General features: G+C 41.3%; 1 protein-coding gene across 2 annotated transcripts in view; it reads left to right on the forward strand.

The window, feature by feature from the left end:
* Positions 1-26,922, forward strand: part of ARMH3 (armadillo like helical domain containing 3) — a 258,857-nt gene that overhangs the window by 38,083 nt on the left and 193,852 nt on the right. For both annotated transcript variants that reach the window (XM_060171444.1, XM_060171445.1), the window contains exons 8-13: positions 67-153; positions 12,707-12,763; positions 16,963-17,006; positions 18,239-18,299; positions 24,397-24,443; positions 25,954-26,029. In XM_060171444.1, the coding sequence (XP_060027427.1) occupies positions 67-153; positions 12,707-12,763; positions 16,963-17,006; positions 18,239-18,299; positions 24,397-24,443; positions 25,954-26,029 (372 nt within the window). The remainder of the gene's footprint in view (positions 1-66; positions 154-12,706; positions 12,764-16,962; positions 17,007-18,238; positions 18,300-24,396; positions 24,444-25,953; positions 26,030-26,922) is intronic.

Consider the following 26,922-nt stretch of genomic DNA (forward strand, 5'->3'; position numbering starts at 1 on the left):
ACTTCTTCGTCTGCATTCCAGGAAATAGGAGTGAATTCTTTCACATATTTCTGTTTTATGTTACAGATACTCTCCCATCCTCCAAGTTGTAGGGAACATGGGTACGATGCTGTTGTCCTCTTGGCTTTGTTGGTGAACTATAGAAAATATGAGGTAAGTGGGTCTCTTAACAGAGGTAGAATCTTCCTCCTTGTGGCCTCTCACAGTGATTTTGCTTAGTGCAGAAAATATGTTTGGGGTCAGGCAGTGGTGCATCTGGCTGAGTGCACATGTTACAGTGTGCAAGGACCCAGGTTCAAGACTCCAAGAAAGCTTCACTATTGGTGAAGGAATACTGCAGGTATCTCTCCTTCTCTTTCCCTCTCTATCTCTCCCTTCCTTCTCAATTTCTCTCTGTCTCTATCTCATGAATAAAAAAATAGGGAAATTATTTTTGGTAAATGCCATATAGGTTAATTCTGATAAGCTAGATTCTGCAAATCCTACATGAAATGCACAGGGGCAGATCATGTAAATGTGGTGCAACCTCTAGTAAAATGAATAAATCTTTCTGAATGTAGTAGATCTTAAACCTAGTTTGTCATTAGAATCACCTAACTGCTTCAGAAATGTCTTAAAAAGGGAAAAGGAAATTCTGTGTTTACTCTGAATTGGTTTATTGGGGGTAGAGTGTGGAATCATGTTTTGTTGGTGTTAAGATCCCTTATTGAGTATGATGATTAGTCAGGGTTATGAACTGCTGACCTAATGCATCTGTTCTGAAAGACTGAAGTTTGTATACTGGGCTGCTTTTTAAAACTTATTATTATTATCATTATTTTAAAATGTATTTACTTATTTTTTGCCTCCAGGGTTATTGCTGGGGCTTGGTGCCTGTACCACAGATCCACTGCTCCTGGAGGCTCTCTTTTTCCATTGTTGTTGTATAGGACAGAGAGAAATTGAGGGAGAGGAGGACGGAGAGGGGGAGAGAAAGACAGACACCTGCATGTGAAGCAACCCCCTGCAGGTGGGGAGCCGGGATCTCAAACTGGGATCTTTACTCTGATCCTTGTGCTTCATACTATGTGCACTTAACCCGGTGTGCTACTGCCTAGCCCCCCTATTTATTTATTTATTATTATTTTTAAATATTTATTCCCTTTTGTTGGCCCTTGCTGTTTTAGTGTTGTAGTTATTATTGTTGTTATTGATGTCATGTTGGATAGGACAGAGAGAAATGGAGAGAGGAAGGGAAGACAGCGAGGGGGAGAGAAAGATAGACACCTGCAGACCTGCTTCACCGCCTGTGAAGTGACTCCCTTGCAGGTGGGGAGCCGGGGGCTCGAACTGGGATCCTTATGCTGGCTCTTGCGCTTGGCGCCACATGTGCTTAACCTGCTGCGTTACCACCCGACTCCCTTATTTATTTATTTACTTATTTATTTATTTATTGTAATTTTATTTATTTATCTTCCCTTTTGTTGCCCTTGTTGTCTTTTTTTTATTGTTGTTGTAGTTGATGTCGCCGTTGTTGGATAGGACAGAGAGAAATGGAGAGAGGAGGGGAAGACAGAGAGGGGGAGAGAAAGACAGACACCTGCAGACCTGCTTCACCGCCTGTGAAGCGACTCCCCTGCAGGTGGGGAGCCGGGGTTCGAACCGGGATCCTCATGCCAGTCCTTGCGCTTAGCGCCACCTGCGCTTAACCCACTGCGCTACCGCCTGGCTCCCTATTTATTTTTAATGAGAGAGATACAGAGAAAATGATACTGGGAGTGGTCTGGGAGGTGTCACAATGGTTAAAGCACTAGACTCTCAAGCATGAGGTCCTGAGTTCAATCCCCAGCAGCACATGTACCAGACTGATGTCTGGTTCTTTTTCTCTTATCTTCCTCATTAATAAATAAAATCTTAAAAAAAAAAGAAAATGATACTGGGAGAGAGAGAGACAGAGACAGAGAGAGACAGAGAGATTAGAGTGCTTCCCAGCTCTGGTTTATTGTAGTGCTGGGGACTGAACCTGAGACCTCAAAGCCTCAGGCATGAGAGACCTTTTTATTATCATTATGCTGTCTCCCTGGCTGTTACTGAGTTTCCTCCTCCCCTCCCCTCCCTTCCCTTCCCCTTACCTCCCCTCCCCTCTCCTCCTTTTGACCTCTCTCTTTCTCTCATTATATAGGACACAGAGAAATTGAGAGGGGAGGGAGAGAGAAAGCTAGACACCTACAGATCTGCTTTACTGGTTGTGAAGCATCCCCCCTGCAGGTGGGGAGTGGGGACTCAAACCTGGGTCTTTGTGTACCATAACATGTGCACTCAGCTGGGTGTGCCACCGCCTGGCCACAGTCACTTTTACTGTCTTAGTAAGACTGACAGATAGTGTGTGGTGCTACAAATAAATGTATAATTTAAAACAAATTATTTATTTTGATAGAGTGAGAGACAGATAGGCAGGAAGAGAGAGAGAGAAAGATACTTGCAGCACTCCTTCATAAGTAGTGGAGCTAACCAGGAGGTGGTACAGTGGATGGGGCCTTGGTCTTTCAAACAGAGTAGTGGAGCTTGTGAAAATTCTTTTTTTTTTTTTTTTTTTTGCCTCTAGGGTTATTGCTGGGGCTTGGTGCCTGCACCACAAATCCTCTGCTCCTAGAGGCCATTTTGCCCATTTCTGTTGCCCTTGTTGTTTTTATTGTTATTGTTATTATAGCTATTGTTGGTGGCTAGGACAGAGAGAAATTGAGAGAGGAGGGGAAGACAGAGAGAGGGACAGAAAGATAGACACCTGCAGACCTGCTTCACTGCTTATGAAGTGACCCCCCTGCAGGTAGGGAGCTGGTGCTCAAACTGGGATCCTTCCGCCGATCCTTGCACTTTGTGTCATGTGCGCTTAATCTGCCGCACCTCCACCCAACCCCAGCTTGTGAAACTTCTATCCTGCAGGTAGGGGGATTTGAACCCACTGCCCCCATATATATATTTACATTTTTATAAATGATTTAATATTGATTTACAAAATTATAAGATAATAGGGGTATAATTCCACACTTCCTACCACCAGAGTTCTGTGTTCATCCTCTTCCAGTGGAAGCTCCATTAGTTCTCTCCAGGTCACAGATAGGAGTTGATTAGACTATGTCTGCCTATCCCTCTATCTACCTATTTTTTGCCCATTATTACTCATTTCTGCGGTACTACCTTCACTTCCTTTTTTTAAATAAATTTTTTATTATCTTTATTTATTTATTGGATAGAGACAGCCAGAAGTCAAGAGGAAGGGGGAGTAGACTACAATAATAAAACAAGGGCGTGTGGTCTGGGAGGTGGCGCAGTGGTAAAGCTTTGGACTGTCAAGCATGAGGTCCTGAGTTTGATCCCCAGCAGCACATGTACCAGAGTGATGTCTGGTTCTTCCTCTCTCCTCCTGTCTTTCTCCTTAATAAGTAAATAAAATCTTTAAAAAAAAAAAAAACACAAAAAAAACAAGGGCAACAAAAGAGAATAAATAAATTAAAAAAAAATGCCTTGTGACAAATGTTTCAGGTCCTAGTATAGTTAGGGTTCAGAGCCCTCTGGTCACCTTCCTTTAACATTTCTCCCCTCTGGGAGTATGGACCAAAAAAATTAAAAAAAAATTTTATTTATTTAATTTTCTTTTTTGTTGCCCTTGTTGTTTTTATCATTGTTGTTATTGATATTGTTGTTGTGGGTAGGACAGAGAGAAATGGAGAAAGGAGGGGAAGACAGAGTTGAGGAAAGAAAGATAGATACCTGCAGACCTGCTTCACTGCTTGTGAAGTGACCCCCTACCCCCACAGGTGGGGAGCTGGGGGCTCGAACTGGGATCCTTAAGTCGGTCCTTGCACATCGTGCCATGTGTGTTTAACCCGCTGCACTACAGCCCGACTCCCAGACCAAAATTCTTTTTGGGGTGCCAAAGGTGAGAGTTCTGGCTTCTATAATTGCTTCTCTGCTGGGCATGACATTTGCAGGTTGATCGACATCTCCAGCTTGTCTCTATCTTTCCCTAGTACATATGATAGGGCTCTGGAGAGCTGAGGGTCTGGGACACATTGATGAGGTCATGTGTCCCAGAGAGTTCAAGAGGGAATCAGTAGCATCTACAGCTTGGTGGTTAAAAGGCAGTAAGACATAAAGCAGGACAAAGTGTTTAATAAACAAGAACCAAATTGGGAGCCGGGTGGTAGCACACTGGGTTAAGTGCACATAGTAGGAAGCACAAGGACCTGGGTAAGGTTCCTAGTTCGAGCCCCCAGCTGCAGGGGGGTTTCTTCACAAGTGGTGAAGCAGGCCTGCAGGTGACTTTCTCTATTTCCCCTCCACTCTGAATTTCTATCTGTCCTACCTGATAGAAAATGGAAAAAAATGGCCACCAGGAGTAGATTGATAGTGCAGGCACCAAGCCCGAGTAATAATACTGGAGGCAAAATAAAGAAATAAAAACAAGAACTAAAGAATGGAATAGAGTAGATACGACTAGGGATCTTAGAATGGAAAGAAGCTAGGATGTCTCTTTTAGGTTTGTTCCTAGGGGCTCATGACTTTAGTAATCTTTGCTTGAGTTTGATAGCTAACATGGAGGTGGACAAGAAATATTGTCTGGGAAGATGGTGTTAGAGTTGAGAATGGAACTAGAAAGTGGACTAGGTCAGGAAGTAGCTCCCAAACTTGGAAAAAACAGAACAAAATGTGTATATATATCATTAACTGTTTACAACATCAGTCTGAGCCAGTGCCCATGTATATTCATATTTAGCTCAAGAACCTGTATAACCTCTGAGTCCCTGTCAGTCTGAGCTCACAGTTCTTGGTCACAGCTGGGAACACTCTAGGCTGCATATACTACAGGACTAGTCTTCCTTGAGTGGCAGAGTAGGATAACCCAGCCTCCCTTTGAAGAGTGGGACAGTCTTTTTAAAAAACATTTATTTATTTATTCCCTTTTGTTGCCCTTGTTGTTTTATTGTTGTAGTTATTATTGTTGTTGTTATTGATGTCTTTGTTGTTGGATAGGACAGAGAGAAATGGAGAGAGATGGGGAAGGCAGAGAGGGGGAGAGAAAGATAGACACATGCAGACCTGCTTCATGGCTTGTGAAGCGATTCCGCTGCAGGTAGGGGGCCGGGGGCTCAAACCAGGTTCTTATGCCGGTCCTTGCGCTTTGCGCCATCTTCTCTTAACCCCCTTCACTACAGCCCAACTCCTGAGTGGGACAGTCTTTACCATTGCTAGTTCATAGTGAGGTTAAGGTCCTGGAGAGGCCCACAAAACACTCTTGATGGAAGTGACCAGTGGTGATAAAGAGAGGGATATGTTAGAGCTCTAGGCCCGTATCGATGTAGAGAATAGTATCTGTGTGGGAGTCCAAGGATTCTCTGACTAGGACCCCAGGTGAGGAAGTGGCCTAGTATTGACCAAAAGGGGCATCATTAAGTGAGCCAGTGTTTTGCCCTTTTCCAGTTTTGTTGTCACTACTTGTCTGACAGCTTAGACTCTCTGTTAAAGCCTTGACTGTCATTTGTTGTATCTAAGTTGCTATTAGGTTTATGGATTCTGACCTCAAGTTAAGGAGGAAACAGATCTTGGATTGAGTGTGGAGGAGGCGTCTAAATTAACTTCATTTTTTTTTTCATTTACTTGTTTGATGATTCTAATATAGGTTGTCACAAAGTTGTGCTTTACTTGATATGTGTGTATGTATGTATATATATATATATATATATTTTTTTTTTTTTTTTTGCCAGTATATCTCATGGCTAGTTGTATATAGTGATTCCTCTAAAGACTGGCAAGGGGTGATAATAATCTTCATGCCCTGCTGGAAAAGATTAAAAGATGGAAGAGGAAATCTTACTTATTATTATTATCTTGTAGGACTGACAGTGTGTAGTGCTACAAATAAATATGTAATGTAAAACATTTATTTTGATAGATGTAGATGGGGGGAGAGAGGGAGAGGCAGAGAGAGATAACCTGCAGTACTCTTTTTGTTGCTGTTGTTGTCCTTGTTGCCTTTGTAGTTGTTATTGCCATTGTTGTTGGATAGGACAGAGAGAAATTAAGAGAGGAGGGGAAGACAGAGAGGGGGAGAGAAAGACACCTGCAGACCTGCTTCACCGCTTGTGAAGCAAGCCTTCTGCAGGTGGGGGGCCCGGGGCTCGAATTGGGATCCTTGCGCTTTGCGACATGTGTGTTTAACCCGGTGCGCTACCACCAGACCCTGCCTGCAGTACTCTTTCATAAGCAGTGGAGCTTGTGAAACTTCCGCTTTGCCCGTGGAGACTTGGGGACTTGAACCCAGGTGAGCCACCTACTGGCTTAAGATAGTGCGGGGGAGTAAGCCTGGAACTTCAGAGCTTCAGGCATGAGTGTCTCTTTGCACAACCTTTATGCTATCTTCCCCACCCCAGATATATAATTTTTAACCAAAATTTGTTTTACTGGTGATCTGAAGGGCTGGTATGGGAGACATTTTGGTCTCTGTCATGTACAGTAGCTGCTGAAACAATATTACCATTAGCAAGAAAAATAGCTGAAGAATAATGTAGAAGATAAAGAGAGTTGAGTTACATGTGATAGAAAAGTTCCATCATCAACAATGAATATGTTCAGAACATTTTGCTGGATGCTGGCCACTATAAGGAAGCAATGGATTGGCTTCTCTAAATGTGAACTGAACCCTGGTTCAGCCCAGCAGGGCTCTCTGAAATGTCAGCCTGAAAAATTGGACATGGTCAGGGAACTGGAGAAAATCGTATTTCCAGAGTGAGGCATGTGTCTTTAGTCTGTCAGAAGCCCTGAAGAATTAATACAGTAGGCAAGGGTAAGCTAGTGGGCATAATTTATCTGGGCTTTGCAGCTTTTGATATAAGACACTCTTTAAAATCTACTAGGGAAGCCTGGTGAGCATGGAACAAGATTTTTTGACAGGAACATGAGGGATTATACATGAACATAGCAAAATCAAAAACTGGTGAAATTTTATGCAGACTAGTACGAGAGTTTCTGTGATTGGGAAAACAGTATTCTATTTCCCAACAATTCCATAACCATGAGGTAACTTGTAGCATTTCTAGAAAAATGCAGAGGCAGCTTGGGATGTGGTGATAGAATTCTGGACTTATTATTATTATTTTTTTAAATATATATATTTACTTATTCCCTTTTGTTGCCCTTGTTGTTTTATCGTTGTAGTTATTGTTGTTATTGATGTCATCATTGTTGGATAGGACAGAGAGAAATGGAGAGAGGAGGTGAAGACAGAGAGGGGGAGAGAAAGATAGACACTTGCAGACCTGCTTCACTGCCTGTGAAGCGACTCCCCTGCAGGTGGGGAGCCGGGGATTTGAATCAGGATCTTTACACTAGTACTTGCGCTTTGCGCCACCTGCGCCTAACCCACTCCATTACCACCCGACTTCCAGAATTCTGGACTTATAAGCATGAAGTTCCATTTTTTTTTTTGCCTCCAGGATTATTGCTGAGACTTGGTGCCTGCACTATGAATCCACTGCTCCTGGAGGCTTCCCCCCCCCTTTTATTGCCCTTGTTGTTTTATCGTTATTGATGTTATTGTTGTTGGATAGGACAGAGAGAAATGGAGAGAGAAAGGGAAAACAGAGAGGGGAAGAGAAAGATTGACAGCTGTAGACCTGCTTCACCGATCGTGAAGTGACCCCCCCGAAGGTGGGGAGCCGGGGGCTCAAACTGGGATCCTTATGGCTCCTTGCACCTGCACCTGGTGCCATGTGCACTTAACCCTTTGCGCTACCGCCTGACCCCTGAAGTTCCATTTTTTTAAAATTAATTAATCTATTTTTTAAATTTTACCAGAACTGTTCAGCTTTGGCTTATGATGGTGGGGGAATTGAACCTGGGACTTTATAACCTCAGGCATGAGAGTCTCTTTTCATAACCATTATGCTGTCTCTTCTGCCCAGTGCCCAAGTATGATCCCTGGCACCATATGTGCCAGAGTGGTACTCTGGTTCTCTCTCTCCCAAAATAATATAAATCCTAAAAAAAAAAGAAGTAGAAAATGGCAGAAGACTGAGAGAGACTATGGCTAACTCAATACAGAGGTGGCCAATAGGTGCTGGATTTAAGAGATGTAAGTAATGGACAAGATGTCATGTAGTAAGTGTAGATAATTGTTCCTCAGTGTACCCATTTTAGTCCTTTTATCTAAAGATTTAGAAGAAGAAAAGAAAAACTTTTGGAAACGCAGTGCAAATGGGTATTGGGGGAGGTGTCCAGGAAAGGGCTGCATATGTAAAACATGAGACCCTGGTTACAATCACCAGAGCCACATGGGAGCATCCCAGACTGCACCAAAGGAACTCCATGGATGGTGTGGCAGTACTTTGGTGTCTCCTGTCTTTCCCTCTTTTCCTTTCTCCTTCTCTGTCTCTCTCAAAATGTACAATAAAAATTGTGTGGAGGGTATGGATCACTGATGGAGCTTATTTGGATAGAATACTGCTTTGCCATGTGTACCAGCCCAGCTCCCACCACATTGAAAGAACTTTGGTGCTGTGGTTTTTCACTCTCTCTCTCTGCATCTCTCTCTCTTTGCTTCTATCAAAAAAAAAAAAAATGGGCTGGGGAACTCAGTGGAATCATGCATATGTAAGTCCTTGGGTCCCTGGGTTCACTCCCGGCACTACATAAAAAGCAAAATGATAAGTATGGTTAGGTATTGATTAAAGTAAAGTCAGGAGCCTATTATAAAAGCAAAGATCGGGGTTGAGCAGTGGTGCACCTGAGTCAGTGTGCATATTACCATGTGTGAGGACCTGGGTTTGAGCTCCCTACTTGCAGGGAGAGAGCTTCATGAGTAGTGAAGCACGTCTACCAACTTCTCTCCTTCTCTACCTCCCCTCTCAATCTCTGTTTGTTCTATCAAATAATAAATAAAATCAAAGATCCACTGAGTTTGTAATTTTGTCTGGATGAAAAGTAGATTGCTTCGTTTTGTTTGTTTGTTTGTTTGTTTGTTTTTGCCTTTAGGGTTATTACTGGGACTTGGTGCCTGCACTACAAATCCTCTGCTTCTGGCGGCCATCTTTTTTCCATTGTTGCTACTGCTGCTGTTGTTGGATAGGACAGAGAGAAATTGAGAAAGGTGGGGAAGGCAGAGAGGGGAGAGAAGGACACCTGCAGACCTGCTTCACAGATTGGAAAGTGACCAGGATCCTTGCGCCTCACACTCTGTGACCCCCTGCTTCCAGTTTTAAAACACAATCAGCACAACTGGTGTATAATGTTAAGGAATATTGTGCTCCTGGAGGTGGCACAGTGGATAAAGCATTAGACTCTCAAGCATGAGGCCCTGAGTTCAATCCCTGGTAGCACATGTACCGGAGTGATGTCTGGTTCTTTCTCTCTCCTCCTATCTTTCTCATAAATTAATAAAATCTTTTTTAAAAAGGAACATCAATATTGTCTTGTAGAGTAGAAATTCTCACAGCATTAAGTTCTGGTTGTCTATTTTACTGAAATAAAGTGGCTCAATCTTCAACACTCTTGAACATGTTGTTTCCCAGAAATCACAAAAATATTTATGCTGGTTGCGACTTAGGTTTTTTCTTTCACTTGCCCTCTTCCCCCCCCCCTTAAAATTTTTCCTTTGAATGTAATAAAAATATAAGAAAAATATAGCTGCTGATTACTGAGCCATTACTATATGCCAAATATTATGCTAGGTATTTTGTTATTTTTTTTTTTAAAGAATTTACTTGTTTATGATAAAGATAGAAGAGAAACAGACATCACTCTGGTACATGTGCTGCCGGGGATTGAACTCAGGACCTCATGCTTCAGAGCCCAATGCTTTATCCATTGCGCAACCTCCTGGATCACATGCTAGGTATTTTACATACTTTATTTCAATTAAGTTTCATTAAGAAACCCCAAGGAAGAAAACATTATGTTGGGAACATGTGTAAGCCTGATAGAGCTTAGGGAGAACCACCCCCATCTTTGGATGGAGGTCTGAGAAGATAACCTCTTGGTAAGTCTCTCTCAACCGAGGTGAGCATAAGGGGGGAAACTCATACTTGGTTCTTTCCTTCTTGACTCTCAGGCCCACAGTAACTCCAATACTTCCCTCCATTAACTGCAGGCCACATGGCCACAGATTCACTTATTCAAAGTCACCTTCTGATCACAGAAGAACACACCTTATCACACACTTCATCACACACCTCAGACCCCAGACAAGAGAAATTCCAAACTATATGCCCTTTTGATATCCGTCTTCTTTCTGTCTCACCCTACAGGTTTAACCCCTATGCTTCTCTCAAATACCTTTGGATAATTAAGTTGCTTGTGTTATGGAGAATAACTATCTTGTATCCCATCAATTCCTGTCATACCAGCCCCCTACCTCTCATCAATTCCTGTCATACCAGCCCCCTACCTTAGGGGAATGCTGACTGTTAAGAAACCTGTAATTTCTGTCATATTTCAACAATAATTAACTTCATTGCTTTTCTATTTAACTCATGTCCACTTTGCTAATAAATGGACTCTAGGATTCTGGGATTCTAGCACTCAGATTCTAGATTCACGCTAAGAGTCCCCTGGTGTCTTTTACTTCGTGTCACCCCTGTCGTGAACGAGAAAGAACCAGCCCGTTACCTTTCCCCTGGAGGCCACCCCTGCCGGAGAAGGAGAGAGAGACACCCCAAAAACATTATCCACAGTTTACAGATGAGGAAATTGAGTTTAGGCTAAACAATGTGTGCAACTTGTCACAGTTAATAAGTGTATGATCTGGAACTTAAACTCTTGCTCGTAGCCACCTTAAATTTCCTCAGCTGCTGCTAAAACTGTTGTTGGTAATGAGATGTTTCTTATTATCACCTAAGACACAGTTGACTTTGTGGAAGGTGAGTAACTAGGGCTTTCAAAAATTTGTGCTTCTTCTCTTGTTGCTTTTCTCATGGTGGCACCTTTAGATAAAACTTATACCTGACTTTCTTTTTGAAGGATCCACTTAGATTGAGTCTTGTTTGAATTCTGTAGTATCAGCAGGACTTTTTCTTTTGAATATTTTTATTGATTTATTATTGGAGAGAGACAGAGAAATTGAGAGGGGAGGGGAGATAGGGAAAGAGACAGACACCTGCAGCCCTGCTTTACCACCCATGAAGCTTTCCTTCTGCAGGTGGGAACTGGGGCTTGAACCTAGGACCTTGCATACTGTAATGTACCTACCTAATCAGGTGTGCCACTGCCTGGTCCTAAGGATTTTTTTTAGTGTCGTTGGTGGTAGGAAAATGAGATGCATGTCTTACTCTTTCAGATAAAGTGACCAAAGAGTGGGTTGTACCTCCTTCAGTTGTGTTCAACAAAACCTTATAAGCATTTGGACTGTTAAGAAAGCAAAACTGCCATTCCCTCTCCCTCTCCCTCTCCCTCTCTCTCTTTTTACCAGAGCACTGCTTAGCTTTGGCTTGTGGTGGTGCAGGGGATTGAACCTGGGACTTTGGAGCCTCAGACATGAGAGTCTCTTTTCATAACCATTATACTATCTACCTTCTTCCCTGGTCAGTCTCTGTTCCCCATTTTTATTTAAAAGATGTCCATAGAAACTTCATGAAATAAGGTCTAAATGGCAGGGGGTGTTGGTCTTTTAGTTGAGTTTCCAGCTTTTTCAGTAATAAGTTTTCTTGGTTGCTGTGAAAACAACCAATCTGAGAACTATTGTTTCTTGCTTCCCATGGGTTAGGATTTGTGCCTGATGTGGATAAGGTCTTTTTCCACATCCCATGGGTGGGATATTTTCAAGGTGGGTAGGTCATTGGTTCTCTTTCCACAGCTAGGAGATGGTACAACTGCTTAATGAGTTTAAATATATGTCCATTTCCATATGCTACCTTGCTGAGATTGGGTCTGGAAAAACCCAAGGAATCTTCTAACACTATAAGTGATGGGACAATCATTAAATCCCAGTGTCCTGACCAGATTGTAATTTGGGTAATTACATCCTTTTTTTCAGTTCCCCTGCAGTGTTATTTGGGAGTCAGATTCGTAAATGGCCTCTCTGCCTATTAAGCAGCTGCCACTTTCCACCCCCAAGGTGGCCTTGTATTACGGGTGGGTGAATCAGCTCCTGCATATAGATTGTGGAATGGTTAGAGAGCCTGTGGGATGAGAATGTAAGTTAGCAATTTATAAATGTGTGCCTTATGGCAAAGAAGCTTTTATGTTCACCAGAAGACACCAGTCCCAAAGGGCTTAGTGAATTATTGTAAGCAAAGGACAAAGTGAATTTTGTGGAGTCTACACTTCTTAGAAACAAATAAGAGGGAAATAAGGGAGAAATGACAGAGATGACCTGTCTGCTTGACTGATTTAGTCTAAGGGAAAATGCTGGTAGAACTGAATTGGGGTGTGTGTGTGTGTGTGTGTGTGTGTGTGTGTGTGTGTGTGTGTGTGTGTGTGTGTGTGTGTGTGTATGTGCGCGCACATGCGCTTTCTCACACATGCATGCATGCCCATGCTTGGTGAATGCTTGTGTCCACTGAAAGATATATTGGGAATGAATAGAGTCTGCTGGTGAGATGGGTGGGCTTGGGTATTAGGAGTCTTCATATAGAGAATGGACATTATTGAAGCATGTTTATTATCCCTTATTTAAATAGGTAATGTGTTCTTAATTGGGTCACACTCACCTTGAGTCTTTCTTCTTGTTTAATAGTCCGTGAATCCTTATATTGTGAAGTTGTCTATTGTGGATGATGAGGCCACTCTTAATGTGAGTATCTAGAACTTGTATGTTGTTTTAATGACTTGCATTCAGTGACCTTACTTTCAGCCGATATTTAGAACAAAGAACTATTGTGTAAATTTCATAAGTATGAAAGGAGTCAATGTTTCTTTGTAGAGAGCACCTGGGAGACTGTCTTATTCAGTCATCTTTTATTTATTTATTTATTTATTTATTTATTTATTTTTTGACACCTGAAGACCTGCTTCACCGCCTGTGAAGCCACTCCTCTGTAGGTGGGGAGCCTGGCGCTCCAACCGGGATCTGGTCCTTGTGCTTTGCGTCACATGCGCTTAACCCGTGCGCTTCCGCCCAACTCCCTTACTCATCTTTTTATGGAAAGGTTTAAGAAGACATTTCTAATTGTGATGAAATGTTAGTTTATGTTATGTTGTGCTGAGATTAGTTATTATGTGGTCGAGATTTGTTTATTTATTTAACTTTTGTTTTTTAGTATAGAAATCCAATGAAAGAGACCACAGCCTTGAAGTTGCCTTCAGTGTGGTAGGGGCTGGGTTTAACCCTAGGTTGCATACATTGCAAAGCAGCACACAATCCAAGTGAGCTACTTTGACAGTCTTACAGTCAACATTTTCAAGAATGGAAGGTTTAGATGGCATATCAGATCACTGTGTATGTAGCCTTCACTATATTGATTTATTTTATTTAATTTAATTAATTAATTAATTAATTTTATTTATTCCCTTTTGTTGCCCTTGTTGTTTTTTTAAAATTGTTGTAGTTATTATTATTGATGTCGTCGTTGTTGGATAGGACAGAGAGAAATGGGGAGAGGAGGGGAAGACAGAGAGGGGGAGAGAAAGACAGACACCTACAGACCTGCTTCACCGCCTGTGAAGGGACCTGCCTGCAGGTGGGGAGCCGGGGGCTCGAACCGGGATGGTGACGCAGGTCCTTGAGCTTAGTGCCACCTGCGCTTAACCCGCTGCACTACAGCCCGGCTCCCTGATTTATTTTTTGCCACCACGGTTATTGTTAAGGCTGGGTGCCTGTACAACTTCACTATTACCAGTGACCATTTTTCCTTTTTTAGTCTTTTTGATAGCAAGTGAGAGATGGAGAGAGGGAGAGAGAGAGACAAAGGAGAGACACTTGCAGCACTACACCACTGGTTGTGAAGTTTGCCATTTGCAGGTGGGCTCAGGGGCTTGAACCTAGTCCTTGTGCATGATAGCATGTCTATTCTGCTGGTTGAATCACCACCCAGCCCCTATTATTTATTTATTTATTATTTATTATATTTTAAATCAGGACGATATTTTTAAATATTTAAAACTTTCAAAATTAAAAGTGAGCCATCGCTTTTTTTTAAAAAAGAAGATATAGAAGAGTACAATTTGAGAGATTACTTTGAAAAGTATGAGAAGATTAAAAGCACAGAAGTTACAGAAGAGAGGCAGAGTAGAAAAAAGATAAGATTTAAAAAAATTTTCTTTATTAGGGAATTAATGTTTTACATTCGACAGTAAATACAATAGTTTGAACATGCATAATATTTCCCAGTTTTCCATATAACAATACAACCCCCACTAGGTCCTCTGTCATCCTTCTTGGATCTGTATTCTCCCCCCCACCTACCCCAGAGTCTTTTACTTTGGTGCAATACGCCAATTCCAGTTCAGGTTCTACTTGTGTTTTCTTTTCTGATCTTGTTTTTCAACTTCTACCTGAGAGTGAGATCATCCCATATTCATCCTTCTGTTTCTGACTTATTTCACTTAACATGAATTTTTCAAGGTCCATCCAAGATCGGCTGAAAAGTCGAATGGTGAAGTCACCATTTTTTATAGCTGAGTAGTATTCCATTGTGTGTGTGCGTGTATGTATATATATATATATACCACAACTTGCTCAGCCACTCATCTGTTGTTGGACACCTGGGTTGCTTCCAGGTTTTGGCTGTTATTGTGCTACTAAGAACATATGTGTACACAGATCTTTTTGGATGGGTGTGTTGGCTTCCTTAGGATATATTCCCAGGAGAGGAATTGCAGGATCATAGGGTAGGTCCATTTCTAGCCTTTTTAGAGTTCTCCAGACTGTTCTCCACAGGGGTTGGACCAGTTTACATTCGCTTTTAATAAATGTTATTTTTTCCTTTTTAATTAATTTTTTAATGGAATTAATGGCTTATAATAAATATACTTTAAAAAATATTTATTCCCTTCTGTTGCCCTTGTTTTATTGTTGTAATTATTATTGTTGTTGTTATTGAAGTTATCGTTGTTGCATAGTACAGAGAGAAATGGAGAGAGGAGGGGAAGACAGAGAGGGGGAGAGAAAGATAGACACCTGCAAACCTGCTTCACCGCCTGTGAAGCGACTCCCCTGCAGGTGGGGAGCCAGGGGCTCCAACTGGGATCCTTATACCGATCCTTGCACTTTACGCCACCTGCGTTTAACCCGCTGTGCTACTGCCCAACTCCCATAAATATATTTTTTGATACATATGTAAAATTTCTCAGTTTTCTACAAAACACTCTCGGCCCTGGCCTAGGCCCTCCTCCACCATTGTGCACCAGGACTTATACCCTCCTCTCCTATAAGTAATTTACTTTGGTGCTATACACCATGACCTATTCTTTTTTAAATATATAGATATATTGCAGCACCTGGGCCTTGTGCATGTGCAGTTCCACTGCTCTCGGGATGTCTTTATCCTTTTGAGTTTGGATAGGGAAAGAAAAACACAGAGACAGTAGAGACATCACAGCAACACTCCACCACCTGTGAAGATTCCCCTGGTGCTGTGATGTTCTAGTGGGGCTCTGGGGCCTGAATGCAGGACCTCTCATGTGGTAAGACGCTTGCTCTACAGGGTGAGCTATCTCCCAGTCCCTATACTTTAAATATTTTAGAAAATTGTATTTTGTTGTACCTTAAGAAAGCTGAAATTTTAAAAGGATGTCTTTTATAATTAAATGATGGAAAATTCCTTCTTGTAGAACTAACCATATGGTATTTATAGCCTGACTTAGTGCAGCTGGAGCATGGAGGATAATAATGTATATCTGTTATGTAGGTCCCTGAAAGTGTGAGAACTAACATCTGATCTCTTTAGAAATAAGATGACATCTTGCTTTACCCTTTTTCTGTTTTACTCTCTTCATTTCCCTAATTTTCCTTATATATATTAAAAAACCCACATTCATTCTTGTGGTTTTAATTGATCATTGTGTTATGCCTGTCATGTTCTAGAGGAATAGCTGATATCACTTTAACATTTTTAAAAAATATTTGTTTATTCCCCTTTGTTGCCCTTATTTTTTTATTGTTGTAGCTATTATTGTTGTTGTTATTGATGTCATTGTTGTTGGATAGGACAGAGAGAAATGGAGAGAGAAGGGGAAGAGGGGAAGACGGGGGTGGGGGGAGAAGGACACCTGTAGACCTGCTTCACCACCTGCGAAGTGACTCCCCTGCAGGTGGGGAGCCAGGAGCTCGAACCAGGATCCTTATGCTGGTCCTTGCGCTTTGCGCACCTGTGCTTAACCCGCTGCACTACTGCCTGACTCTCACTTTAACATTTTTTTTTTTTTAGAGCTTATTTATCAATGAGAGGAACGGGAGAGAGATTGATTGATTGATTGATTGATTAATTGAGAATGAGTACGGTAAAGCATCACTCTGACATATTTGGTATAGGGGTTAGGACTCAGGACCATCACTTGCAATTCCTGCCATGTAGGCCACCATTTTAATGTTTATTTACTACTTGTTCTCATTATACTCCTGCTTTCTGTGACCTGAAAGAGAGTGGCTTGTCATTGTGCATCTTCATTTAGTCTGGGACACATTATTGCTTCAATTAAGGCTTTTTTCCCCCCTTTAAATAGAGAGTTTTTATTGTTGGAAGATTTTTCAACTCAGTTTTCTCTTTTGACATGACAGTGATCCCAGTGAAGTATCTGTGATCAGGGATGGTCTCTTTCGTCTGTTTTTGCTCTTTTCTGGAAAGATTAAGTAAGGTAATTAGATCAGAAATCTAATTTCACACAAGTTTCTTTCAGTACTTTGGCAGTACGTACCAGAGTTTCTGTCCTTGTTGCCAACTTTTAGGTAGAGCACCTTGGACTTGGACCATTGGAGGTATAATTAGTTTTTATTTGATCTAGTCAGCTTTAACAGTCCCTTATTTTATCTGTGACATCTTTTTTCTTTTCTAGGGAATGGGGCTTGTGATTGCTCAGGCTCTATCTGAATATAATCGGTAAGTATTAGTTTAGTAGGAAGTAGTTGTATTAGAGCCCCTTATATTCTAGAGATATAGCTGTTGGTATTTGCTCTACTCTGACTTGACAAATTTAGCAGAAATTATTTCTATTGCTGGAGGACAAGTAGCTACTAATTGAATGTCCATCTTTTGTGTAAGCAAAAAATTAGGTATATTCTTTTGCTGTCTTAGGTATTTCATGCTAAGTGTTTGGACTAGTTTTCTGTTACAAGCAGACTCTTCCATTTAGACCAATGCATCATATAAATATAATTTTTCTGTGTGGAAACAGTTGTGAAGCATTGGCTTTTTTTAAAATAAATTTTATTTTATTTTATTTTATTTACTAGATAGAGATAGCCAGAAATCGAGAGGGCAGAGGGTGATAGAGAGGGAGAGACAGAGAGACACCTGCAACACTGCTTCACCACTTGCAAAGCTTTCCCTCTCTAGGTGGGGCCTGGGGGCTCGAACCTGGCTCCTTGTACATTGTAACATGTACGCTCAACCAGGTGTGCTACCACCTGCCCCCCACTTTTTTTGTACAACTATAAACTAAAGGAGAAAGCATTGAATCAGCTGTAATTTGACAGATGCGTCTTTTTTCACTGGGCATCAGCCTATCACTCCTCAGAGTTCATGTGTGTCTGGGGCTTTTTCACTGATGCCTGCTTTCCTTCTTGTTGTGGATGGAGACGCATCTGCTGTCCACTGAATGGCAACCAGAAGCATCTCTCATACAGGCAGGGACCAAGCATGATCTTTCTCACTTCTCTCCAGACTCTCCTCATACGTAATTGGGTGTTGGAATTTCAAATGTGTCTCATTTCCACAAATAGTTTTGCTCGCAGATTTCCCTCCTCTTCCTTCAAAAACAAACGAAAATTTCACTGTTACAGCCTGAAAGTAGTTTCACTGTCACACTTTTCAAGTACTAGTCTGTTGGGAAAGAACTGGATCAGCCATATGTTAGAGCAGTTTCACAGGTTGTGCAGCCTGCTTTGTATATCTCTCCTAAAGTAGCCAGGCATTTGTGGACACACTGCGTCAAGAGCAGATGGGTGCCTCTTAGCTTGCAGGGGAAATAGCATCGGCTAGATTGTCCATTGCTCTTGTTCCCTGGAGTCAGTGAATTCTATGAGTGTCCTTCCCTGATAATCTAGCATGCCAAAAACAAAAAGCACACTTGATTAATAGTAGTAAAGTTGAATTTGGTTATTTTTGTCTAGGCAGTATAAAGACAAAGAAGAAGAACACCAGAGTGGGTTTTTCTCAGCTTTAACAAATATGGTAAGTCCTGCTTGTTTTCTCTTGCTCAGAACTACATGAATCCTGCAGGGGCACATCAGTCTAGACTCAGAAGTTTAGATATCTGAGGTGGTGGCATGCTGAGGGGAGAAAGGTTGCTCAGAGCAGATTTTCCCTTCCCTCCCTCCCACCCTCCCCTTTTTTTTTTTATGCAGTATCAGGGATTGAATCCTGGGCTGTATGTGGGTGAGGCATGTGCTCTCCTCCCTGGCTACCTCCCTGGCCCAAATTTTTAATTTTTGAGAGATGAAAGAGTCTCCAAAGCACCATGGAGCTACATTTGTTTCTGTCTTTGTTGCTTTCTCTTGAAGTTCTAGGGATTGAATTTAAATGCATATAAGGTATGGAGTCTACCACTGCATCACTATCCTGGCCCAGAGAAGATTTCTTTTTCTTTTTCTTTTTTTTTTTTTGAGAGCTCTATTTTATTTGGTGATTTCTAAACCCAAGTGAGATAAGGGAAAACTGATTCCTCGAGGATTGATTTTTTTCCTTTAGTAATCCCTTCTGTTATTTATTTATTTATTTATTTAAAAAATTTTAAAAAATATTTATTCCCTTTTGGTGCCCTTGTTGAAATAATTTTTTATAGTGGGAATATTGACAAGACTACAGGATAAGAGGGGTACATTTCCACACAATGCCCACCCCCCAGAGCTCCCTATCCAACCCTCTCCCTTGATAGCTTCCTATTCTTTTTTTTTTTTTTCTTTTTCCTCCTCCAGGGTTATTGCTGGGCTCAGTGCCTGCACCATGAATCCACCGCTCCTGGAGGCCATTTTTTCCCCCCTTTTGTTGCCCTTGTTGTAGCTTCGTTGTGGTTATTATTATTTTTTTTATAATTTATTCCTTTATTGGGGAATTAATGCTTTACATTCAACAATAAATACAATAGTTTGTACATGCATAACATTCCCCAGATTCCCATTTAACAATACAACCCCCACTATTTCATTCATCATTTTTCATGGAACTGTATTCTTCCCACCCACCCACCCACCCCAGAGTCTTTTACTTTGGTGTAATACTCCAATTCCATTTCAGGTTCCCTGAGAGTGAGATCATCCCATATTCATCTTTCAGTTTCTGACTTATTTCACTCAACATGATTTTTTCAAGGTCCATCCAAGATCGGCTGAAAATGGTGAAGTCACCATTTTTTACAGCTGAGTAGTATTCCATTGTGTATATATACCACAACTTGCTCAGCCACTCATCTGTTGTTGGACACCTGGGTTGCTTCCAGGTTTTGGCTATTACAAATTGTGCTGCCAAGAACATATATGTACACAGATCTTTTTGGATGGGTGTGTTGGGTTCCTTAGGATATATCCCCAGGAGAGGAATTGCAGGATCATAGGGTAGGTCCATTTCTAGCCTTCTGAGAGTTCTCCAGACTGTTCTCCACAGGGGTTGGACCAATTGACATTCCCACCAGCAGTGCAGGAGGGTTCCTTTGACCCCACACCCTCTCCAGCATTTGCTGCTGTTACCTTTTCTGATGTATGACATTCTCACAGGAGTGAAGTGATATCTCATTGTTGTCTTGATTTGCATTTCTCTGACAATCAGAGACTTGGAGCATTTTTTCATGTGTTTCTCGGCCTTTTGGATCTCTTCTGTGGTGAATATTCTGTCCAAGTCCTCCCCCCATTTTTGGATGGGGTTATTTGTTGTTTTGTTGTTGAGTCTGGCAAGCTCTTTATATATGTTGGTTATTAAACTCTTATCTGATGTATGGCATGTAAAGATCTTCTCCCATTCTGTGAGGGGTCTCTTGGTTTGGGTAGTGGTTTCTTTTGCTGTGAAGAAGCTTTTTAATTTGATGTAGTCCCATAGGTTTATACTTGCCTTAGTCTTCCTTGTAATTAGATTCGTTTCATTGAAAATGTCTTTAAAATTTATGCGGAAAAAAGTTCTGCCAATATTTTCCTCTAAGTATCTGATAGTTTCTGGTCTAACATCCAAGTCCTTGATCCACTTGGAATTTACTTTTGTATTTGGTGAAATAGAGTGATTCAGTTTCATTCTTCTGCATGTTTCAACCCATTGTTTCCAACACCATTTGTTGAAGAGACTCTGGTTTCCCCATGTAATAGTCTGGGCCCCTTTGTCAAAGATTAGATGTCCATACGTGTGGGGCCTCATTTCTGGGCTCTCAATTCTATTCCACTGGTCAGTGTGTCTGTTCATGTTCCAGTACCAAGCAGTTTTGATGACAGTGGCCCTATAATACAGTTTGAGATCTGGGAGTGTGATGCCTCCGGTTCTGTTCTTTTTTCTCAAGATTGTTTTGGCAATTCTAGGTCTTTTCTGGTTCCAGATCCCTTCTGTTTTTAAAGGCTAAAAATGGTACCATTTACCTCAGATTTTTGCTTCCTAAAGAGTTTGATGCTGATAGCATAACAGTTACACAAAAGGTCTTTCATGTCTGAGGTTCCAAGGTCCCAGGTTCAATCCTTAGTACCACCATAAACCAGAGCTGAGCAGCGCTCTAGCTCCCCCTCTTTATTTTTTTCAAACAATTGTATTTTATTTTTATTATTATTATTTTTTACCAGAGCACTGCTCAGCTCTGCCTTATGGTGGTGCTGGAGATTGAATTGGGACCTTTAGTGCTTCAGGTATGAAAGGCTTTTTGCATAACCATTATGCTATCTCCCCAGCCCTCTATCTGTCTCTTTCATTAAGATAAATATTGAAAGAAAAAGAGTTGATGCTTAGAATGGAAGATAGCTAACACATGTGCCTTACTGTGCCCAGAGCCCCAGCTTCAAGCTGGCACCTCCCAGAAGCAGCACAGCACTGGGGGTACTCTGGCAAGTGGGGCAGTGTTGTGATAGCTCTCCTCTGTTTGTCTGAAATAAAATGAATGAAAAGGTAAACTTGGGAGCAGTGGCACTACAAAAAAAAAAAATCAAAAATAAACAAAGCTCTGACAACCTTATTGACCAAGCCAGACATTAGACCTGAGTTTAACCCTGAGTGTTTCTTGACTGTCTGCTGTGGCCATTTGATTCCTTCTAGTGGACCCTGGAGTTAAAGGGTTGGTACAGTAGGTCTAAGCCACTTCTTTAAAGGCTTAAGGTTTGAAGTCCATTTTGTAAGACTTCTCTACAAGATGTTTCAATCTTGACACCATAAGCATTTTGGATCAAATAATCTGGGGCTGTTTCTTAGTTGTTTTATGTTTGTGTGCTAAGACCTTGTACATGCATGATTCCACTGCTTTCAGGTTGACTTGTTCATTCTCTATATTTCAGATAAAAAGAGGGAGAGGGGGGAGAGAGAGAGAAAGAGAGAGAGAGAGGAGAAAAGGGGGTGGGGGGAAACACCACAGTTTCACTAGTTTGGGAAGTAGCCATGTATTCCCAGGTAAGCTGTGGTGCTGGTGCTCAAACCCAGGTCTTTGAGCATGGTAAGGTGTGCACCTTATCAAGTGAGCTGTCTTCTGTCCTGTTTATTTATTTTTATGATAGAGAAAAGATCAGAGACAGACACACGAGATCACTGTTCAGCTCTGGCATATGGCAGTGCTAAGAGTTAAACCTGGGACCTCAGACATCCAGTTCTTGTGTGAAAATACTGAACTATCTCCTGATCTGGGGACTGATTTTTAAAAGACAGGTCTAGAAAGCCATAGAATCTGAGCAGATTCAGAAAGATTTTCTTCTTGGGTGTTAGTATTCAGAGAAGCAGGTGTAGGGAAGACAGTGCTTGAGTAGTTGCACACCTCATTGCCTCATCCCTTCAGAAAGGCAGGTCCCCTCCCAAACACATAAACAATGCCTATGCCTTCTTTCCTTTTTCTTCCTTAGAGGCCACTCTCAGAAAGACTTCACAAAACTCTTTAGCTCTGAGACATAAATAAGTTTCTCAGAGGTCAGAATAGTATGAGGATTATATTGATGTTTGGTTAAATGAATTAGATATAATTACATGGGTCCCAGGGTTTTTTTCCCTTTTAGCCAACAAGAAAAAATTTTGCAGTAAGCAAATGAAGTTTTGAGCATCAGTAAGCAGGTAGAAAAAGGAGTTTTAGAGGAATGATAGTTTTTTCAGTGCCTCTGTTATTGTACATGTTAGAGGCAGCCTACCCGATTTACTTACTCAGTTCTGCCCACAGAGTACAAATTAAAGATCTTGTGATTTATTTTCTTTTACATGTGGCTTCAGAGAATGGACCCAGGATATTGCATTTGTGTGAAATAACCGCACAACCTCTTTACCTTATTTCCTAGTCTTTGTTTTTTTGGAGAGAGAAGGAGAGAGCAAGAGAGAAGACAGGGAGGAAGAACAAGAGACGAGAGATATCACAGAACTGCTCCAGCACCCGTAGAGCTCTCCCGGTGCCATCTGGGGTGCTCCCATGTGGTGTCAGGTCTCAGACCTTAGAGCTTCAAGCAAGGCAAGGTTCATGTTTTCCTGGGTGGGTTTTTTCTCAGCCCCCAATATTTGTGATCTTTAAAGTGGACAATAGGAGCAGCCTAGGAGATGATACTGTGTCTAGCACACTGTACTTCCAAACATGAAGTAATGAGTTTGATTCCTGGCATGCCATGTAACAGAGTGATGCTCCTGTTCTCTCTCTCATAATAAATAAATAAATAAATATATATATATTTTTCCCATGGTTTTAATAAAGGCTTATCTTACTACTCATTTATAAGTTAAATACATTTTTAAAAAACATTTTATTTTTTATTAATTAGAAAGATAGGAGGAGAGAAAGAACCAGACATCACTCTGGTACATGTGCTGCCAGGGATTGAACTCAGGACCTCATGCTTGAGAGTCCAATGCTTTATCAACTGTGCTATCGCCTGGACCACAAGTTAAATACATTTAAGAAATGTATTAGTGACTGCGTAATTGCAGCATTAGTATCTAGGTAATTGTCTAGTAAAATATTTTAATTTATTATTATTTTTACCAGAGCACCAGTCAGCTTTGCCTTATAGTAGTGCTGGGGATTGTACCTAGGATTTTGGAGCCTCAGTCGTGAAAGTCTTTTTCATAACCATTATGCTTTCTCCCCCACCCCTAATAAAATCTTTCTGGAAAAAGATATATAGTGGATTGCACATAAACAGTTTTCATCTGCATACCAAAATAGTCCCCTGAAGACAGTGCTGTGCCAGATAAAAGCCTGCTGTGATAGTCTTCATGAATTAGTGAGTGAGTTTCTGACTTCAAAGAAGCAATTCCCAGAAAGATGGAAAGTGATAAGAATATCTGCATTAACATTTACTCACTTATACCTTGGGAAGGAGGGTTGAGATAGACAAAAATGCTGGTAATATGTTTTTAAAATCCATTTAAGAAAAGGTAATTTGGGTCAAAGTTGAAAAACAAGATGAGAAGGGAAAACACTAAGTAAAACATGGACTGGAGTTGGTGTACTGCACCAAAGCAAAAGACTTTGGGGTGGGTGGGTGGAGGGTTCATGTCCTGGAACATGACGGCAGAGGACCTAGTGGGGGTTGTATTGTTATGTGGAAAACTGGGACATGTTAGGCATGTACAAACTATTGTATTTACTGTGAATTGTAAGACATTAATTCCCCATTTGTTGCCCTTGTTTTTTTATTGTTGTAGTTATTATTGTTGTTGTTGTTGATGTCATCATTGTTGGACAGGACAGAAATGGAGAGAGGAGGGGGAAAGAAAGATAGACACCTGCAGATCTGCTTCACTGCTTGTGAAGCGACTCCCCTGTAGGTGGGGAACCGGTGGCTTGAACTGGGATCCTTTTGCCGGTCCTTGTGCTTTGCACCATGTTCACTTAACCTGTTGCACTACTGCCGAACTAACCCCCCAATTTAAAAAAAAAGATAATTTGGTAAAATTCTCATGAGTTCATTTACAACTTCTGACTCTTTAAAGAGCATGTGTGTGTGTGTGTGTGTGTGTGAGAGAGAGAGAGAGAGAGAAAGAGAGAGAGAGAGAGAGACTGACTAGAGGACCAGTATTTTATGGCTGCAAACAGTATTATTTTTACCAACTGAATGCTTCGTAGGCGCAGAGTGCCTCTCACACTTCCCCTCTATACTTATGCAATTCCCCTTTTCTTCCACAGGTGGGCAGCATGTTCATAGCAGATGCACATGAGAAAATCTCAGTACAGTAAGTGCCTGCCATTCTTGTGCAGTGACTTTAACTTTGGGGTGGGTTACTGGATATGGAGTATGAAACATAGGCGCCAGGTGGTGGCACACCTGGTTAAGAGAACACATTACTGCACCCCTTAAAGATCTTTGGTCCATACTCCCAGAGGGATAAAGAATAGAGAAGCTTTCAATGGAGGGGACTAGATATGGAACTCTGGTGGTGGGAATTGTGTGGAATTCTATACCTCTTATCTCACAAACTTGTCAATCATTATTAAATCACCACTACTACTAATAATATAAAAGCACACATTACAGTGCTCAAGGACCCAGGTTCAAGCAGTTGGTCCCCACCTGGAGGGGGAAAGCTTCACAAGTGGTGAATCAGGGCTGCAGGTGTTATTCTGTCTCCCTCCCCCCTTTAAATATTATTTATTTATTATGAGACCGAGACACAGAGAAATTGAGAGGGGCAGGGGGAGATGGAGATAGAGAGAGGCATAGACACCTGCAGCCCTGCTTCACCACTTGTGAAGCTTTCCCCCTCCAGGTGGGGACCAGGGGCTTGAATCTGGGTCCTTGTGCACTGTAATGTGTGTGCCTAACCAGGTGCGCCACCACTTGGCTCCTGTCTCTCCCTCTCTGTCTCTCCTCTATCTCAATTTCTCTGTCTCTATCTAATAAATAAATAAATAAATGTTTAAAAAGAATGAGAGAAAAAGAGTCACAGGAGAACAATCAGCCAAAGAGGCCTAAGTTATGTGCAAAAAAAAAAAGTATGAAACATTACTTCTTGCTAATCATTTATAGATTCAAATGTGTATATGTTAGGTGGGGAGGAATTTATCAAATATTCTTAGGTTTTGAATAACCTACCCTTGGAAACCTCTACATTGGTCATGCATATTAAACCCTCTAAAACTGAGGAATTGTTCCCTGTGGTTTCTGGAATGAAATGAAAGAGGGCTGGTTATCTGACCCAGTTAAGGACTTAACTGAATTAGGGTGGAAAAGTGAGAGGGAAATTAGGGAATGAAGTAGATAAGAACAAGTTCTTAGGAATTAAAGTTAAGACCCTGACTTATTGCCTCTTTTTTAAAAAGTTTTTTATATTTATTTATTTTCCCTTTTGTCGCCCTTGTTGTTTTTTATTGTTGTAGTTATTATTGTTGTTGTTACTGATGCCGTCGTTGTTGGATAGGAGAGAAATGGAGAGAGGAGGGGAAAACGGGGAGAAAAAGGCAGATACCTGCAGACCTGCTTTACTGCCCGTTAAGCGACTCCCCTGCAGGTGGGGAGCTTAGCTGGTCCTTGCACTTTGTGCCATGTGCGCTTAACCCGCTGCGCTACCACCCGACTTCCAACTTATTATCTCTTACCACAAAAGCCCCCCAAATGAAATAAAGAGCATTACAGATTCAAAGAGATTGATAAGGAGGAGCTGGGGGTGAAATTTTATTTTGATGCTTATTCTGTTTTAGCTCCTCTATTTGACAGACCTCTCAGCATGTTCTCTTTTTCTTCAGAACCAACGAGGCCATCCTTCTGGCACTTTATGAAGCTGTTCACTTAAATCGCAACTTCATCACAGTGTTAGCCCAGGTTGGTTATATAAAATAATTCCGCCCCCCTTTCCGAATTTATCAGGAGTATAAAATAATTCTAATTGTTTTTCTGAATTTCAGACATTTACTTGATTGAAAAACTTGCCTGACTGTGCCTGTTTAAACTTTGCTTTACTTTATTGAGGGGTTGTAACAAAAACTTGCTTCTATTGCCTTTGCATCGTTATGTCCTCAAATGTATATGTTTCTGTGTGGTGATGAAGTGAGTTTGACCAAGTGCAAAGCTAATAGTTTGAGGCTGGGGGTATGGATCCACCTGCCGATATCCATGTACAGTGGAGAAGCAATTACAGAAGCTAGACATCCCACCTTCTGCACCCCATAAAGAATCTTCATCCCTATTCCCAGAGGGATAAAGAATAGGGAAGCTTCCAAAGGAGGGGAGGGGACACAGAACTCTGGTGGTGGGAACTATATAGAGTTGTGCCCCTTTTAGCTTTCAGTCTTGTTAATCATTATTGAAATCACTAATAAGAAGTTAAAGAAAAAGCTAATAGTTAGGACCATTCACTAACTAATCTCTTAGTCCAAATGAATTGAGATAGCTTCACTTTGCTCGTTGGAAGCCCTTGGTTTTATCTGTCCATATGGATCTTCATATTGGGCTCTCTGCTTTTTAAGCCATTATCACAACCAGAGATAAAATAGGCCAAGTCACTTATCTCACCAATTTCCAGAGAAGAGAAGTAAAGAAAATAGTCTGTCCAGCATAAGGTTAGCTGTTAACAGGAAAAAAATTATCTGTAGATATAGAAATAGGAAGTCATAGAACATTGAGTGCTGGGTCATTTGCCTAAGGAAATCATCCTTACTAGCTGGCATAGAAGGGAACTATTTTAGTACTGTCCATGAAAGCTGTCTTAAAAAATT

The sequence above is a fragment of the Erinaceus europaeus genome, chromosome 14 (assembly GCF_950295315.1).
Source record: "Erinaceus europaeus chromosome 14, mEriEur2.1, whole genome shotgun sequence".
NCBI classification, from domain to species: domain Eukaryota; kingdom Metazoa; phylum Chordata; class Mammalia; order Eulipotyphla; family Erinaceidae; genus Erinaceus; species Erinaceus europaeus.